Source organism: Rhinatrema bivittatum, chromosome 4 (assembly GCF_901001135.1).
Source record: "Rhinatrema bivittatum chromosome 4, aRhiBiv1.1, whole genome shotgun sequence".
Taxonomy (NCBI): domain Eukaryota; kingdom Metazoa; phylum Chordata; class Amphibia; order Gymnophiona; family Rhinatrematidae; genus Rhinatrema; species Rhinatrema bivittatum.
In genome coordinates, this window is record NC_042618.1 from 358,553,509 (window position 1) to 358,573,859 (window position 20,351).

The following is a 20,351-nucleotide window of genomic DNA, read 5'->3' on the forward strand; positions in this document are numbered from 1 at the left end:
TCTCACTCTCAATATATCTCACCAGACGGTGCGATATTCATAGTGTTTTCATTCAAAAACGCTAATTTATTTCTCTCACAATATTTCATTTTCATCGGTTGTCGATACTACCATGGCTTCGGGTTTTAAAAAATGCCCGACCTGTAATCGGACCATGTCAGTCACAGACCCGCACCTCAAATGTGTCGTCTGTTTGGGCGAAAAACATGATATTTCGTCCTGTCAGCAATGTCAGGAAATGACACCGAAGGGAAGAAAACTCCGGCAGGAAAAAATTTGAACAACTTTTTCACCTGCAACTAATTCCTTCACTTTTGACTTCGACTAAATCTTCCCCAGCAGGAATTACAAAGAAAATCCTGCTGAAAAAAACGTCGACTGGACGGTTCTGGGGATAAAACATCGCCAACACTGTCGACGTCATCGGTGAGATCGGAGACCGAGGTAAGGCCTAAACACAAACATCGGCATAGTCATGCCTCCACATCTCCGTCAGTTCCCTTCCTGGAGGAACCAAGCAGGAAACGGCCAAAACATAAGGATACATCGCCGTCACCTAGGCCTCCCTCGGTACAACCTACACAGCCATCGCAGGAGATGTTGTCTCCTCCTCCATCGGCGCCAAGTGTTCCACCTGTACCACAGGACTTGACTTTACTGATTAAAGAAGCGGTAATGCAAGCCCTAAAAGAACAACTTCCGGCGACCATGCCGATGCCGGCGATACCGCCAATGCCGGTGACGTCTCCTACACCGGTGACGTCTCCTACACCCGGCATCGGCGACATCGCCGATGCCAGGATTATTCCCGATGCCGGGGAAAACCCCGATGCCAGTGATGTCGATACCACTGACTGCGCCGTCGATACCAATATCGATGCCTCCTCTTTTCGGAGTCTGGATCAATGCCGATCACTTCATTGGTACCGATGCCCATGGTCACCCTTGCGCCAACACAAAGGAAAAACATCGATAACCACTAAACAATCATCGATAACCACTAAACAATCATCGAAGAGACCAATATCCTTGATGCAAATGTCTTCATCAACGGTGCCACTTCTTCCTGGGGCTCCAGGATCCACAGAGGCAGCACTGCATAATATATTACAAAAAAGATACCAGGGTTTATTGGATTCTTTGCCATCTAATCCAAGGGAAGAAGATTCTTCTCCTGAAGACCCTTTACCAGGACCTTCGGGCCTTCTTCCTCCACCTAAACCATCAGTACCACAACAAAAAACTCCAGAATATGATACATGGAGTGATACTGCTTCAGACACTTCATCAGAAGACTTTATGTCTGACCCATCACCACCACATCCCAGAAAACAATCTCCTCCAGAAGATCTCACCTTCACCACATTTGTGCAGGAGATGGCGGACTCCATCCCCTTTAAATTGGAAACAGAGCAGGACACTAGACAACAGACCTTGGAGGTACTCCAATTCGTTGACCCTCCTAAACAAGTTGTGGCAATTCCAATCCATGATGTTCTATTACAGCTACAACATCATCTTTGGGAACATCCCTGCTCTGTTCCTGCAGTAAATAAAAGAATGGATAGTACCTACCTAGTGCAATCCACTCCTGGATACCAAAAGTCACAACTTCCTCACCAGTCAGTGGTCGTGGAATCAACGCAGAAAAGATCTAAAAGAACAAGAATCCACTCATCAAATCCCCCAGGTAAAGACCATAGGTTTCTGGATTCCCTGGGTCGTAAAGTGTTTCAAGGCGCAATGTTGAATTCTAGGATCTCATCCTATCACCTCTATATGACCCAGTACCAGAGAAATCTATGGAAACAAATTGAGGAGTTTGTTCCATCTCTTCCTACACAATACCAGGAGGCTGCACAGGCCATCATAAACAAAGGTTTAGAAGCCGGAAAACATGAAGTCCGAGCTGCCTACGATGGCTTTGAGATGGCTTCAAGGGTGGCTGAGTCAGGCATCAGTGCCAGGAGGTGGGCTTGGCTCAAGGCCTCAGAGCTTAGGCCAGAGGTCCAGGATAAGTTAGTGGATCTCCCCTGTCTAGGAGACAACCTATTCGGATCCAAGGTGCAGGATGCTGTGTCTCAATTAAAAGAGTACACAGAAACATTGAGACAGCTATCTTCCCTCCCACAGGACCCCCCCATACATACTGGCCGTAGGCCTCCACGGAAAGACACCAGACGGCCTTTCTACCGACAGCGGAGATATTACCCTCCTGCATCTAGACCCAGGCCCTCCAGAACCCAGCAAAGACCGCAACCACGGCAACAGAGAGCAGCTAGGCCCCAACCTGCTCCACAAACAGGACCTTCTGCTGGTTTTTGAAATTTCATCCAGAGAACTCAGCATTTCCTCAAATCCTCAGCCAGGACTACCAGTGGGAGGCCGGATATCCAAATTTTTTTTTTTTTTTTTTAATTATTTATTTATAATTTTCACATTTACAAAATATAGAAATATGCACATTCAATTGACTTGAAATGAAATAATTTTTACCTTAGGTTATCCAAATCATTCAATTGTTATCGCTAACAATTATACTTATAACTGAATTCAGGTTAATTTCAAAAAAAAACAATTAAAATGCAAGAATAACCTTATCCAAAAATTTTCCAAAAATATATTATTAAGGAATCTATTGAAACCTGAGACTTAAGACTGAATCTATAGGAGAATAGAAGGAAATTAAATCAATACTTATCTGAAAGCACAATCAGCTATTTCCATTATCTCATGTCCTGTGCTTCAGGTGTCTAAAGGGGAAGAGGTCACAGGTTCTCGTGATGTTAGAAATAGACGTAATTGTTCTATCTGTGTGAACATATAAGAATCTGTTCCTCTCTTAATACTACATCGACATGGGTACTTCAACAAAAAAGAATACCCTAATGATATGACTCTAGATCCTAATTCCAAAAACTCGCGTCTTTTATTGCGAGTAGTTGAAGCTAGATCTGGGAAGATCTTAACATCCTGCCCATAATATGAAGTAGGAAACTTTTGGAAATAGGTTTTCATCAGTTTGCTTATATCATAGGTAGAAACAATTAAGGTTTCCCTATCTATAATCTGGTCTGAAGAATTTTCCAAAAAACTTGTCAGGTTTGCAGGGATTATTGGAGTGACTGTTGAGGTTCTTTTTTTTAACAAAAAAACACGAATTAATAGATAACATATTATTTTCACCAGAAAACCCCAGAACCTCAACTAGATACCTTTTAAATGTTAAAAAAGGAATTTCACCTGCAACTTTTGGGAAGTTTGTAACTCGAACATTTAAATGTCTGATATTGTTCTCGATAGCTTCTAATCTTTTTGAGTAAGCTAATTGATCTTTAACCAAACAATTACTTACACTTTGTAACGATTTTACATTAGTTTCTACCTGTTCTATTCTGGTAACAAATTCATCTGTTTGTTTCTGTACCCCCTGAAATTGTTGTTGTACGTTTAAAGAGACAGAATCAATTTTCTTTTCAAGCCTATCAATAGTAGCACTTAAACCATTAACCAAGTCCCATATAGCACCTAAGGTTACCGTCTCTGGCCTGATTGCTTTAGGCCTCGCTTCCTCTGGAGATTCAGTATTGAGGGTTCCTTGATGTTGAATGGCCGAAGCACCAGCTTCTTCCTCATCTTCTGATTCCAAAGCGGAGATGGTTCCCTCAGAGGTTGGGATTCGTTCCTCCCCTGAGGTAGATGTTGTAGCAGCCACTCCATTAGCGTCGCGTTGAGCGGGAGGCAGGCGTACCACAGGACTTAGAGAGACCTCATCCAAGGGAGCTCCTAGTTCTCCTTCTATGGAGCTTCCAGCGGGTTCATTGGAGCTCTCTTTTCTCTCAAGCTGTGTCATAAATCGGTCAATTTCTAGTTGGAGAAGGGGAGGCAAGGGTTCTGAGGGGAAAACCCTTACCTTCCCCTTCCTTTTTGGTGGCATTTTCAACAGGAACTGACCTTTTAGACTTGTGCAAAACAAACAATAGTCCAAAGCCTCAGGGTATGGAGACAGCAGAGTTACTCACCAATCCAGCAAATCCAGACAAAGCCGGACTAAGCCGTGCGCACCCCTTAGGCGCGCACGGCTTGGCCACGCGCTGGCGGCGGCAATGCGCCGCAAGGGCTCCGCTTATGAAGCGTGCTGCGGCTCCTCCCTCTGGCTTCCGGGCTTGGGGGGAGGTGGATGTCCCGGCCGAACGGAGCGCAGCTGGACTGTCTCCCGGTGTTTGCTTGGTAGCACGCTGCCTTTGAAGCGTGCTGCGGCTCCTCCCTCTGGCTTCCGGGCTTGGGGGGAGGTGGATGTCCCGGCCGAACGGAGCGCAGCTGGACTGTCTCCCGGTGTTTGCTTGGTAGCACGCTGCCTTTGAAGCGTGCTGCGGCTCCTCCCTCTGGCTTCCGGGCTTGGGGGGAGGTGGATGTCCCGGCCGAACGGAGCGCAGCTGAACTGTCTCCCGGTGTTTGCTTGGTAGCACGCTGCCTTTGAAGCGTGCTGCGGCTCCTCCCTCTGGCTTCCGGGCTTGGGGGGAGGTGGATGTCCCGGCCGAACGGAGCGCAGCTGGACTGTCTCCCCTCCAAATTTTACAATTGGATATCAATAACATCAGACCAATGGGTCCTATCAATAATACATCGAGGATATCAACTCAATTTCATCTCAATTCCCCAAGATTTTCCACCAAGTCAATCTCATCTCAGCGAAAATCATATGCTTCAATTACAAATAGAATTATCCACCCTTCTAAAAGCCAGGGCGGTAGAGCCGGTGCCCCGGTCTCAGAAGGGAAGAGGATTCTATTCTGTTATTTCCTCATTCCAAAGAAAACCAGAGGCCTACGTCCCATCCTAGACCTCAGAAATCTCAACAAATTTCTAAAGAAGGAAAAGTTCAGGATGGTTTCGCTAGGCACCATGCTTACTCTTCTTCAAACAGGAGATTGGCTTTGTTCTCTGGATCTTCAAGACGCTTACGCTCACATACCAATATTCCCTCCTCACCGCAAGTACCTGCACTTCATGGTGGGGCATCAACATTTCTAATACAGAGCACTGCCATTTGGACTTGCCTCTGCTCCCAGAGTGTTCACCAAATGTCTGGCAGTAATAGCAGCACACTTGCACAAGTACAGTGACCATGTTTTTCCCTACTTAGACGACTGGCTCATCAGAAGTCAATCTCTGCAAGGAGCTCTCCCTTCTCTCAATCAAACAATTACTGTCCTCCATTCGATGGGATTTCTCATAAATTATCAAAAGTCCCATTTTACTCCATCTCACCTGCTTCAATTCATAGGAGCAGAATTGAACACTATCCTCTCAAGGGCTTTTCTACCTGAGGATCGAGCAGAAACACTGTCCATGCTGGCAAACTCAATTTACTCAAATAAACAAGCAACAGCTCATCAGTTTCTCACCTTACTAAGCCACATGGCCTCCACAGTTCATGTCACTCCTACGGCAAGACTAGCCATGCGGGTAACTCAATGGACTTTAAGATCTCAGTAGATCCAAGCCATTCAACCACTGCATTCTCCAATTCAAGTAACCCACCAGCTACATTCCTCTCTACTTTGGTGGGTGAACAAGGACAATTTGCGCATGGGCCTACCCTTCCAACAACCAGTCCCACAGATAACGTTAACTACAGATGCATCCACCTTGGGTTGGGGAGCTCCTATAGACACTCTCCAAACCCAAGGTACTTGGACAAAACTCGAAGCAACATTTAAAATCAATTTCCTGGAGCTTCGAGCTATACGTTATGCACTGCATGCGTTCAAGGACTTCCTTTCACACAAGACTGTTCTAATCCAAACGGACAACACAGTTGCCATGTGGTACATCAACAAACAAGGAGGTACGGGCTTGTATCTTCTTTGTCAAGAAGCTGCACAGATTTGGAGCTGGGCCCTGAACCACTCAATGTTCCTCCAGGCCACTTATCTGACAGGCATTCACAATGTAGTGGCGGATCAACTCAGTCGTCAGTTCCAACCACACGAGTGGTCCCTAGATACCTCAGTAGCAACCAGGATATTTCAACGTTGGGGACAACCAACAATAGACCTCTTTGTGTCACATCTGAATCACAAAGTGGACAAATTCTGTTCTCTTTGTAAACAGAAAAACCAACCAGCCAAGGATGCCTTTGCTCACCCTTGGAACTCAGGCCTTCTATATGCCTTCTATACGCCTTCTATAGGCGTATCCTCCGATACCGCTCATAATCAAAACTCTAGTGAAGTTACAACAGGACAAGGGGTCCATGATACTCATAGCCCCGTACTGGCCTCGACAAGTATGGTTTCCCACACTTCTAGACCTCTGTCAGGGATCCAATTCGTCTGGGAGTAGCTCCCACTCTCATAACTCAGGATCAGGGTCGGTTGTGCCATCCCAACCTGCAATCCCTATCCCTGACAGCATGGATGTTGAAAGCTTGATTTTACAACCACTCAATCTTTCAACCAATGTATCTCAAGTGCTTATAGCTTCACGTAAACCTTCCACACGAAAGAATTATTCTTCCAAATGGAAGAAATTCACTTTGTGGTGCAGACAAAAGAATATTGATCCTTTCACTTGCCCCACTACTTCTCTACTAGACTACTTATACCATCTTTCAGTATCTGGTCTCCAGACTTCATCTGTAAGAGTACATTTAAGTGCAATCTCAGTTTACCATAACAAGATGGGAGATGCACCTATATCCACACAACCTCTTGTCAGTAGGTTTATGAGAGGTTTAACTCAAATTAGACCACCAATTCAGCCTCCAGTCACAGAATGGGACCTGAATCTGGTTTTAACAAGACTAATGCATTCTCCTTTCGAACCCATAGATTCCTGTGATCTTAAATTTCTCACATGGAAGACTATCTTCCTCATAGCCATTACATCCGCTAGAAGGGTTAGTGAGTTACAAGCACTTGTCACGTACTCACCCTATACGAAATTCCTACATGACAGAGTTGTTCTCCGTACACATCCAAAATTCCTTCCCAAGGTAGTTACGGAATTCCACTTGAACCAATCCATAGTTTTACCCACATTCTTCCCAAGGCCCCGTTCTCACCAAGGAAAAAGAGCCTTATATACCTTTTTGTTTCCTATGATCCAAACAAACTGGGTAAAGCAGTGGGTAAGCATACTCTCTCCAATTGGCTAGCAGATTGCATACAGTTTTGTTATGAAAAAGCAGGCCTTCCTCTCCAAGGGTGAGTAAAGAAGGCACATTCAGTAAAAGCAATGTCAACTTCAGTAGCACACTATTGTTCAGTGCCACTCCTTGACATATGTAAAGCAGCAACATGGAGTTCTCTTCATACCTTTGAGGCTCATTACTGTTTGGACAAAGAAGGGCGACAAGATTCAGCCTATGGACAATCTGTTGCTTCACTACAAAATGACTCAGCCTCTAGCTTGCTAATCACCCATATGTGAGGACTAGCATCCTGCTTGTCCTGGGATAAAGCAAAATTGCTTACCTTGTAATAGGTGTTATCCCAGGACAGCAGGATATAGTCCTCACGAAACCCTCCCGCCACCCCGTGGAGTTGGGTCTCATACCTTTTATTTTATTTTTTGCTAAAGCTTATTGCTACAATACGAGACTAGAGTGAGACGCCTGTGGCAGAGAATATCATGGCATGCTGGGCATGCTCAGTGGCCTCACAGTGCCAGTCAAAAGTTTCTAATAACTTTGACAGAAGTTTTCCCTCAATAGGGCTCAGTCAGTGACGTCACCCATGTGTGAGGACTACATCCTGCTGTCCTGGGATAACACCTATTACAAGGTAAGCAATTTTGCTTTACCTGGAAAATTTTTACCATTTTACCATTTTTCTTTTATTGTAATAAAAACTGATAAATTCCCAGGAAAAATAAAATAAAAACTGAATACAAAGGTCCCTAAACATGAATCATAAGTACTTTTTAGGATTTGTTCTTTATATATCTTTTGCCAGGTCTTTGTAATAAAACTTGCATGCCTGTTGAATAACAGAAACTTAAAAATAAGCTAGTTCTCATTCATACTTACATACATACATATTTTATATTTTTCTAACAAATGGAAAATACATAAAACTGATTATTTACAGTGGTATTTAGGATTTAGTTACGTCTAAAGCCTTAAATCTTAAATCTTTCCCTACTTACATACCCTTTCACCTCCTTCTTTCTACACCTTGGAATTTTTTCCGCAGCGCATATGTTAATACTAATCCCTTTACCCTGTACTCAATCAGTTACTCTTCATACATTAATCATATGGCACTCTATTAGTTTTATTATTATACATTTTTAATAATTATGGTTTTGTTTTGTTTATATTATATTTTTGTAATTTTTAATTGTTTTTACTTTATATTCTGATATATTTTACACCGTTTTGACTAAACTTTGTAAAAGCGGTATATAAACATTTTAAATAAATAAATAAATACTCCCCTTGTATATACGTTACCACCAAGCCCTCTTGGTATTTTGCCTAAATCTTTTGCAAAGTTGAGCTATTTTCTCTTACTCCCTTTCTGTCGTTTGCATTATCACTCCTGTTTCCCCCACCCCTGTTCAATGTATTTTCCATCTATCAGTTGCTAATGTATGCAACATCATGCCGGTTTACTAATGTCGGTATATAAAAGTTTCAACTAAATAAATAAATAAATCTCCTCATCGATGGAGTAGCCTAGTGGTTAGAGCAGCAGGATATGACCCATAGTTCAGATCCCACTGATGCTGCTTGTGACCTTGAACAAATCACTTTACCTTCCATTGCCTCAGGTACAAAACTTAGGGTCCTGGCTATTAAACATTTTCTCCCATTCTGTTTATGGGGAAAAATGATTAGTAAATGACCCCCTTAGATTGTAGGGAACTACTGTACCTGAATGTAATCTACTTTGACATGCTGAAAAGCAGAATACAAATTAAATAAATGTCCTGAGTAAGAATATTTTCCATAGGTACAAAATGGAGACATTCACAGAAGTAGGTCTGTTAATGAGTGAGGGCTGGGTGTTGGAATCATGTTGTATCTAAGACTGTGTTGTGATCCTTGATACATTGTCAAAACTAATAGAAGAAAATGGATCATGCCAAATCTTCTCTCTCCATGAATATTTTGAATAGGGTGAAAATGGCACTGAAGATTGCATTATGGCTCTGGAAACCTTGTTTAGTATCCTGTTCTCTATGTGCAGACTAATGGTAAGAAGGTATTTTATTGAATTGCATTAAGATAAATATGGAGCATTCCCCATATCTTGGGGCTAACACAGTAGTACAGAAGAGACAGGTTTCTTATCTCTAGGTTTGGAAGCATTAAAGTTATACATATTGGCTCTTCAGGGTGTACGAAGACTGTGGGGCCGATGCAATACAGTGCGCTCACACGAGCGTACTATTTAACCTGCTGTTGGATGCGGGTTAAATAGGTGCTAATCTAGTCCATCCCCCTAATGCAATAGGGGGATTAGCTAATCCACCCCCTAATGCAATAGGGGGATTAGCGCCTATTTAAGGCGCGTCCGACACGGAGTGAACAAGTTAGCGCTCATCACATGCAAATACATGTGAATGAGGCTATTACTCATTCACTCCGCATTCAAAAAAATAAATGTGCATTTCAGACCACATTTATCGCTCAGATATTAATGCCTGCCTGGAGCAGGCATTATTAGCTGAGCGCATGAAAAAGAAGTATAGAAAAGCAGAAAAAAACTGCTTTTCGGTACTTCTTCAATAAAAAAAAAAAACCCAAACAAAAAATACCTAGGCAGGCCGCTGAGTTATGAAGACCAACACCGGTAAACACGGCGTCAGTTTTCATAACCGGCCATCTGCCAGTAATGAAAACGGACGGCTGGATATGAAAACCAATGCCGAGTTTACCAGCGTCTGTCTTCATAACCAGCAGCCACCGCAGGGTCGCGTTAGCAAGGAGGCGCTAGGGTTGCGCAAGCGACCCTAGCGCCTCCTTGCTAGTGCGACCCCCTAATTTGCATATTGCATGGCACCCCCCTTGCGGGCGCCAAGCATGCACAAAGAAAGCGAGCGCTGAAAAGTCAGCGCTCGCTTTCTGCAAAATTTATTGCATCGGACCCTGTGTGACTTAGATACCTCCATGTTAATCAAGCGAGAAAGGTAAGGCAGGGGTAGTTTAACCGGTAATTCTCTGATTTTCAGTGTTACAAAAGCGGGTCATATGACTGCCATCAGTGTTGAATAGATGCATTTTTCCAGACCTTTTAGGAAATGAAAGAAGCTTTTCACTGCCCATGCAGTGGTTCCTAACTTTTTTTTTTTGTCTGCCTGAGCTCATCAGACACATTTTCTTCTTCCTATAGCCCTGTAAAGCTTGATAGGTGTTTTGGGGTTTTTTTTTCTTCTGGCTTTTCTTCCAGAAGGGTTAGGTTTTTTGGCACTTTTAAAGCTTTTTCTTAATTCTGTCAAGTCTACCCATGAATTTTTTTTTATCATAGCTACGCCAGCAGGGTTCCTAGTGAAATTTTCCTTATCTATTCTTCATTTCCTATAAAGAGGAATATTTCTTTATTTAATTTTGCCTTATTTTTTATTTCATAATATCTGAAAAATAGACCAGTGGCTTCATGTACTATACCAAATGCAAATATATAGATGATAAGTTAAAAAAATAAATAACGCCTCTTGAGAGCAGAGCTGATTCATCGCCCTACTATTCTATAAAAAAAAATATCTGATCCTTCCTTGGCCTATGACCTGTGATGTTATTTAACATTTTAATTTTGGAGGATTGGAAGTGAGGGAGGAATTTGTCATATACCCTGACATTTTAAACATTTTTGGGGGGGGGATGGGGGGGGGGGTTCAGACCTTTTTTCCCTAGAAGGTTTGTTTTGTAAGTTACCAAGATATATTCTAAATATAGCCAGATAAGTTTAAAGTTATCCAGTACTTGTACCTGAACAACATTAGGGACTGCTCTTGGGTTTGATCAGAAGATTTCCATATCTAACATCACAAAAATTTGATACAAGGCCAAGATGTCCCCCAGAGTGGTTTGCACCTGGAAGCATAAACTTTGAATGTGTTGTTGGTGTACTAAAGCCCATCTTTTATTTATTTTATTTTACCTGATGTTGACTAGAACTGTGAAGCTTTCACCACTGATGGTCAGACCACACCAAACTTCCCCTCAGATGCTTCAGCTCTATGGTTCTAGGATAGGCCTAGGAGCTGAAAAATTACACTACTCGAGAGTCAGGACCAGGGCTCGACACTCTTGCATGAACTAAAGAGAATCCATGCTAGGGCCTCAACATGCCTTCAAGAACCAGTAGATGCAGAAGATTCTACATTGTCCAAAGTGGTGCATGGGGATTTTTGCTTTGCAGGGTAATAGCTAGAAGCCTCATCTACATGGCATTTACATGTAATGAGCACTATTAGCTGCGCCTTTGTATGCACATTTTGGATGTACTTATCCCCTTATTGCATCCATTGGTTATGGATGCGTGTCCAACATGTGCATTCAACTGCTCGTTAAGCTGTGCACTAGACTGGACACACTTTATTGCATTGGCCCCAATGTGTTGAATATAGGCAGTTTAAAATTTAAAGTTAACTGGCAAAAATTACCTGACTTTATTCACTGGGATAATTGTCTTGCTAAATATTTGGTTAACGTTTTATGTTAAGTTTAGCCAGACACCTTTGTTGTTCACTGGTCTACTGAATATGGACCTATAAAAACCTTAAAAAAATGAGGGAATAGAAATCCATTGAAAAGTTTGCAATTCTATTTTGACTTTCAAAAATTACAACTTAACTGAACTTGGAAATCTTGGCATAACCTTTCGTTAGTTGTTAAATTAGGAGTTTAGAAAGTTATGATTTCTAAACTATTTCTAAACTATTTCAGATAGTATTTCTAAACTATTTCAGATAGTATTGGACTTTTAACAAAACAAAATTATTTATAACAGGCACCCTTTACACCATTTATCACGGAAATGATGTACCAGAACCTGAGGACCCTGCTTGATCCCTCCTCTGTCCAGGAAAAAGACTCCCTCAGTATTCACTACCTCATGATTCCCCAAGAAAGGTAAGAATTTTTGATTTGGTCATGTTTATATGAAAGATCAGTTGTACTACAGCAGGGGTCGGGAACCCATGGCTCGCGAGCCAGATATGGCTCTTTTGATGGCTGCATCTGGCTCGCAGACAAATCTACTAAATCAGTGTGTCGCCACACTTTCCAGTCCCCCGCTGACCCAGCTGCTCCCCGGTCCTCCTCCGCCCAGGCTCAAAATGCTGTCAGCCCGGGCGGAACGCGGCAGAATAGCTGGAGTCGGCGGCACCGGCATGCTCTCTTCTTCCCGCCGCCCCCCCCGTGGCCTGGAAGAGGAAGTGGTGAGCATCGGGTGCGTGCGCGGGAAGAAGAGACCACGCTAGTGTGGTCAGCGTCTGTCCGACAAAAAGAAGACTGTGCAGCGCGGCTCGGAGGAAAATAAAGAAGAGCTTCAACCGCGGCCGATGGGACTCCTCCTCCGCGAGGGCTGAAAATGAAGGAGGTTAGCGTTGGGAGGAGGCTGCTGCCGCGAGTTCCCGGGGTGGGGGAGAGAGAGAGTGAATGAGCGAGCAAGCATGTGTGTTGAGATCCTGTGTGTGTGAGTGAGAGATTGCATGTATGTGAATGTTTGAGAGCCTGTATATGTGAAAGAGAGTATGTCTGTGATTGAGAGCCTGCCTGTGAGAGAGAGAGCATGAATGTAAGTTTACGATTGGGAACCTGTATGTGTAAGTTTGTGATTGAAAACCTGTTTGTGTGAAAGAGTATGTGTGTATGATTGAGATTCTTTGTGTGTGAGATCATGTGTATGTATGATTAAGAGCCTGTGTGTATAAGTAAGAGAGAGCATGTGTGTCTGTGTGTGATTGAGAGTTGGTTTAGGTGATGGAGCATGTGAGTATGTGATTAAGAGCCTGTGTGTAAATGAGAGAAAGAGCGGACATGTTTGTAAGCATGTGAATGAGAGTCTGTGTGTGAGAGAAAAAGACAGCATGTATTTATGTGATTGAAAGCCTGTGTGTGTGTGTGTAAGCATGAAAAGATAGACAGCATGTGTGTAAATGTGTAATTAAGAGCCTATATAAGTGAGAGAGAAAAAGCATGTGTATATGTGAGTGACTGAGAGCATATGTGTATAGGTGTGTAATTGAGAGCCAGTGTGAGAGAGAGCGCTGGTATGTGACTGAGAGAGGAGAAAGTTCCAAGCAAACCACCCCTCCTCCTGCTAATTCAGAACAATCTCAGGACACCTGGATATCAAACTTTCCCAGGTATGCAGAGCAAAAAAATTTTTGTATTGTTATTATTTTTCATTACTGGGTCTTTGTGTCTGCTATTTTGAAATATTTTGTTGGTATCTGGAAGTTTTTTTATATGAGTTTTTAATTATTGGATATTCCACTCATCAGCTGTTTCGAAATATGTTCTTTTTGTTAGTACAGTTTTACTACTGCTGATTTTATATTTCTTGATTTGTTTTATAAGGATGGGTGATGTTTCTTATTTCCTTTGTTACACTGCATACAGAGACTCTGGCTTGTTGCAGTTTCCAATTCAGTTTTTTCTGCATGCTTCTAGTTATGCGTTTTGGTATCTCTATTCTATGTTAGGTGAGGGTCAGCACGTGATTCAGGTGAGGTTTTCTGCTGGCGTGTAGTTTCTGTGTAGGACTCTATAGCAGCCTGACTTGGTCCGTTTTCCTAATAGGAGATGTATTGGTGTCTTAAGGCCTGGTGTAATATTTTCAGAGACTTATTGTACTTTAAAAGTGTGATCTTACATAAAATGCACACATTTACTTGTATTTAGTTTTAAACATATAGTATGGCTCTCATGGAATTACATTTTAAAATATGTGGCGTTAATGGCTCTCTCAGCCAAAAAGGTTCCTGACCCCTGTACTACAGAAAATGTGTGGTTTCTTTCTGCATACACATTTTACCACCTAATGTGGCCCAGAGGATGGCATGGCAGACTGGTGGTTCCCTACAGAAAATGCCTCTCTGCTCACATGCACAGATTTAAACTCACTAGATTGACGATCCATTTATATACAGGCATTGAACAATGTGCAAGGACATGGCATGGTTAGATTGGCTTTGCTAGAAAATGTTAGTTATCCCAGGACAAGCAGGATGCTAGTCCTCACATATGGGTGACATCTGTAATGGAGCCCTATGTACGGAAAAACTTCTTTAAAAGTTTCCATGAAACTTTTGATTGGCACCAGAGTGCCTACTGAGCATGCCTAGCATGCCATGATATTCCCTGCAAGGGAAGGTCCAATAAAACAAATCGGAAGGCGGTCCCACGTAGCCAACGCAAAAAACAACAAAGGGACTACCTTACACCGTGGAAGATTTTATTAGAGATGCCCGACTCGAACTGAGTTTCGCCAACAAGGCTGCATCAGGGGCTAAAATGTTAAAAAACAATAAATCATTTTATACAGAGAAAGATTTTTTAAAAAACACTTCTGGTAACCCAAAAAAACTCTATCATAAAAAACATTTTTATACAATATACCAAAAACATGGAAAAATACTTATTTCTATATCAAATACTCATCATAAAGATGTAAAAAATCCATTCGTAACCTACATATCCTAACATTTTTATATTGTATAGCAAGATCTTAAAGATATAATTGTCAATCTCTCATACTTATACGAAACAGCAACACATATATATATGTAGAGAACGGGGATAATTACCTTTATGTTGTAAACATACTCTCACCACAGTAAGAGTCAATATACCAATCTGTAAATTGGTTGTTGCAATAAAACTAGACAAAAAACACAATTGAAAGTTATTTAAGCAAACTAATAATCACATATTATAAATTCTTATATATGATAAAATAGAAAATTTTATTAAATATATCCTTAAACCATAACTGATATTAAAAAATGTTTATAATATTTGTATTATGATGATGTATTGCCTAATATATGTATTGTTACACTAAAAAAATTTTTAGAAAGAAAATTTTTTTAGAAAGAAAATTTTTTGGGGGTGTCACTGCATCCATAATGATTTATACTCAATCGAAGAAAATGACATCTTTTTCTTTTTGTTCAAAATTGATTTCAAAATATTAATGGTATTTGGAAAACACAAAAAAGAATTTTACTAGAAACCAAAAACACTCTAAATCTTAACATACATTCAAAGGAGATACAGTCAACATAGCATTCTGTTAAAAACTAACTAGTACTGCAGTTAAATGAATTCACTTACAATATATTTATTTATATAACCATTCAAACCAAACAAGGTATAAAAATGTGAGATCAAAATAATGATGAACATATCAACTATGCACCGTCCACGCAGGTATTATGCCCCAGCAAATAGACCCAGAACATCCCGCCCACCTCAACGCCAACAACCTAGGCAGAGGCCTGCAAGGGCACAACCACCACCACAAACTGCCACTACATCTGGTTTTTGAAACAACTCAGAGAGCAGCAGCCTCATCAACCCATTCCCAAACATACCAGTAGGGGGTCGTATAATGTACTTCCAAAGCACTTGGGCCTCCATAACCACCGACCAGTGGGTATTATCGATCACAACTCACGGTTACAGACTAGATTTTCTTACTGTTCCAAAAGAAAACCCACCACTTCTATCTTGGACAGTAAATCAACATTCCATAATCCTTCAAAAAGAATTATCCATCCTTCTGAGAGCCAGGGCCATAGAACCAGTTCCTGGACCTCAAAAGGGCAGAGGATTCTACTCCCGCTATTTCCTAATTCCAAAGAAAACAGGAGGCCTTCGACCCATTCTAGACCTCAGGAATCTCAACAAATTTCTCAAAAAAGAAAAATTCAGGATGGTGTCCTTAGGCACCATTCTACCTCTTCTTCAAAGGGGAGATTGGCTCTGCTCTCTGGATCTTCAAGATGCCTGCGCTCACATTCCCATCTTTCCCCCTCATCGCCAGTACTTGCGATTTCTGGTAAAGGATCAACACTTTCAATACAGAGTGCTGCCATTCGGCCTTGCATCAGCCCCACGAATATTCACAAAGTGCTTGGCTGTAGCAGTGGCACACCTCCACAAACAGAGAGTGCACGTGTTCCCTTATCTGGACGATTGGCTCATCAAGAGTCAATCAAAAGAAGGAGCTCTCACTTCTCTCAAGCTCACTATCCACGTGCTTCACTCCTTGGGATTTCTCATCAACTACCAAAAATCCCATCTTTCACCAACTCATCTTATACAGTTCATAGGTGCAGATCTAAATACTGCAATAGCAAAAGCTTTTCTTCCAAGAGACCGTGCTCAAACACTTGTCCTCTTGACTCACACTCTTCGAAATCAATTCCAGGTAACAGCTCACCAGTGCCTCATTCTTCTAGCGCACATGGCTTCCACAGTTCACGTAACTCCCATGGCCAGATTGACCATGCGACTACTGCAATGGACACTCAAAGCACAGTGGATACAAGCCACTCAACCAATGTCCACTCCCATTCATATAACACCAGAGCTCAGATCTGCACTCATCTGGTGGACATCAATGAACAACCTGCTCAAAGGCCTACCTTTTCAGCAACCAGTTTCTCAAGTAACTTTGACTACAGATGCATCCACCTTAGGGTGGGGAGCACACATTGGTCATCTAAAGACACAGGGCAAGTGGACAAGACTCGAGGCCTCCTTTCAAATAAACTTCCTGGAGCTTCGAGCTATACGCTATGCGCTGCATGCGTTCAAGGACTGCCTTTCACACCAGACTGTTTTGATCCAAACAGACAACACAGTAGCCATGTGGTACATCAACAAACAAGGAGGAACGGGTTCCTACCTCCTTTGCCAAGAAGCAGCTCAGATTTGGGACTGGGCCCTAGCACACTCAATTCGTCTACGGGCCACCTACCTAGTGGGCATCCACAACACAGTAGCAGATCGCCTGAGTCGTCAGTTCCAACCACACGAGTGGTCCTTGGATCCAACGATAGCAACCAAGATCTTCCAAAGCTGGGGTCAGCCAACACTAGATCTTTTTGCATCCCCTCAGAACCACAAGGTGGACAATTACTGCTCTCTGCTCCCGCAGTTGAACAGTCTCCCGAAGGACGCATTTGCTCGCCATTGGAATTCAGGCCTGTTATATGCGTATCCACCGATACCTCTCATAACCAAAACTCTAGTGAAGCTGCAACAGGACAAGGGGTCTATGATACTCATAGCCCCATACTGGCCTCGACAAGTATGGTTTCCCACACTTCTAGATCTCTCAGTCAGAGATCCAATTCGCCTGGGAATAGCTCCCAATCTCATAACTCAGGAACAGGGTCAGTTGCGCCATCCCAACCTTCAATCCCTGTCACTGACAGCATGGATGTTGAAAGCTTGATCTTACAACCACTCAACCTTCCAGCCTCTATATCTCAAGTGCTGATAGCATCACGTAAACCTTCCACTAGAAAGAATTATTCCTACAAATGGAAACTGTTTACTTTGTGGTGCACTCAGAAAGTACTAGATCCTTTCACTTGCCCCACTACCTCACTACTAGATTACCTTTACCATCTCTCAGACTCTGGTCTTAAGACGTCATCTGTAAGGGTACACTTGAGTGCAATCTCAGCTTATCATAACAAGCTGGGAGACACTCCTATTTCTACACAGCCTCTCGTCAGTAAATTCACGAGAGGCCTAACTCACATTAAACCTCCAGTTCATTCCCCAAGCATACAATGGGACCTGAATGTAGTCTTAACCAGGCTTATGTGTTCTCCATTTGAACCCATAAATACCTGTGACCTTAAATTACCTTACTTGGAAAACGGTATTCCTCATAGCCATTACATCAGCTAGAAGGGTCAGTGAACTACAAGCTCTAGTCACATACGAACCTTTTACAAAGTTCCTACATGACAGGGTAGTCCTCCGTACACATCCCAAATTCCTTCCTAAGGTTGTCACGGAATTTCACTTGAACCAATCAATAGTTTTACCAACATTCTTTCCTAGGCCTCATTCCCACCAGGGTGAAAGAGCCTTACACACTTTGGACTGTAAACGTGCATTATCTTTCTATTTAAACCGCACAACAGTCCAAAGGAAATCTAATCAACTATTTGTATCCTATGATCCAAACAAACCTGGTAAACCAGTGGGTAAACATACTTTGTCAAATTGGCTAGCAGATTGCATACAATTTTGTTATGACAAAGCAGGCCTTACTCTTCAAGGGCGAGTAAAAGCACACTCAGTAAGAGCAATGTCAACTTCAGTAGCACACCTTCACTCTGTGCCTATTCTGGACATTTGTAAAGCAGCAACATGTAGTTCTCTTCACACTTTTGCAGCTCACTACTGCTTGGACAAAGAAGGAAGACAAGATTCAGCCTATGGACAATCTGTCTTAAAGAACTTGTTTCCAGTTTAAACCCAACTCCTTCTACATCCAACCTGCTGTGATCTTCGGCTGATTCATTCAACAACAATACTACACTGTTGCCTCTTTCCCAAATGACTCAGCCTCTAGCTTGCTAATCACCCATATGTGAGGACTAGCATCCTGCTTGTCCTGGGATAAAGCAAAATTGCTTACCTTGTAATAGGTGTTATCCCAGGACAGCAGGATGTAGTCCTCACGAAACCCACCCGCCACCCCGCGGAGTTGGGTCCGATATGTTTTATTATTTTATTTTAGGCTAACGCTTCTAGCTACAAAACAGACTGAAGGGAGACCCCTGTGGCAGGGAATATCATGGCATGCTGGGCATGCTCAGTAGGCACTCTGGTGCCAATCAAAAGTTTCATGGAAACTTTTAAAGAAGTTTTTCCGTACATAGGGCTCCATTACCGATGTCACCCATATGTGAGGACTACATCCTGCTGTCCTGGGATAACACCTATTACAAAGTAAGCAATTTTGCTTTATAAGCTGTAAAAAGTGAGAGAATAGGCCTTTATTTTAAAGATATTATTCAATTAGCTTGTCTTTTTTTTTTTTTGCTTTGAGCATTGTAAGCCTGTGTACCATCTCAGATAGTCTACTGTAATTTGCTCTATTTAGGGCTGCCTAAATATCTTATGAATACTCTGCAGCTAGTGCAAAGCACAGTGGCTCAAATTTTTTTGGGCCTTTCATATCCTAAACATTTTTCATCTATTCCTTTGAGCCTTCACTTACTCTTTATTGGTTGGTGAATCAGGTTTCTTATTTTAGTGTTTAAAGTTTTGCATAATGCTGTTCCAGATTCCATGTCTTATTTCATATGTGTTTATATTCCCAGTGCATGCCCTAAGATCACAAGGGACAATGTTTCTGACTGTAACCTTCATTACAGTAATTCATTTGATGGAGACTTGCTCCAAGGCATTCTCTGTAGCTGCTCCTAACCTCGAGCGCCGCAGTGAATGTTCAAGGGAACACTCCTGTTTGGAAACTAACTAGAGAAACTAGCCAACAAATGGGGCGAGTCCCACTGCCGCGGCTACCGGAGGACAGGAATAAGAGAAACCAGCGATCCTTCCCCCGGACCTCCAGGGGCAGAGGATCACAACGCTTCAACCCATATAGAAGCTCATATCAAGCGGCCCGCCCTGCAGACCAGAGCCAGTCCTTTCGGAACAAGCACAATAAAAGGGGAGCCAGCTCAGGCCCAGGCCCCAGCCGCACCCCACAATGAAGATCAGCCAACCCATCCAAAGGAAGAAGCCATAGGGGACAGACTTGCCCTATTCTACCAAAGATGGGTGGAGATAACTTCGGACAAGTGTGTCCTATCCATCATTCGAGAGGGATATTACCTGGATTTCCACCACCTCCCTCCTGACAAGTTTGTGGAATCTCCCTGCCCACGACCCTTCCAAAAGAATGGCAGTGGAAGCTACACAGATTACTAGCCTTAGAGGCTATAACACCGGTGCCTCCACACCAAATAAATACTGGCCATTATTCCATCTATTTTATCGTCCCCAAGAAAGAAGGAACGTTCAGACCTATCCTGGACCTCAAGGCGGTCAACTGTCACCTGAAGATTCCTCATTTCCGCATGGAAACCCTACACTCGGTAATAAGGGCGATACAATCGGGAGAGTTTCTTACCTCCCTGGATCTGTTGGAAGCCTACCTAGAGAGTGACGCCTCTCAATCCTGGGCGTCACTACCAGTTGCGGGCACTACCTTTCTGGTTAGCCACTGTACCCCGGACATTCACCAAGATCATGGTGGTGGCAGCAACACTAAGGAAGGAAGGAATCTGTGTGCACCCTTATCTAGATGATTGGCTGATCAGAGCAAAATCCCCAGAGGAAAGCCACC

At 42.6% G+C, this 20,351-nt stretch overlaps 1 protein-coding gene across 2 annotated transcripts in view; it reads left to right on the forward strand.

Moving 5' to 3' along the window:
• Nucleotides 1–20,351, forward strand: part of IARS (isoleucyl-tRNA synthetase) — a 600,554-nt gene that overhangs the window by 356,752 nt on the left and 223,451 nt on the right. For both annotated transcript variants that reach the window (XM_029600767.1, XM_029600766.1), the window contains exons 22-23: nt 9,130–9,207; nt 11,967–12,088. In XM_029600767.1, the coding sequence (XP_029456627.1) occupies nt 9,130–9,207; nt 11,967–12,088 (200 nt within the window). The remainder of the gene's footprint in view (nt 1–9,129; nt 9,208–11,966; nt 12,089–20,351) is intronic.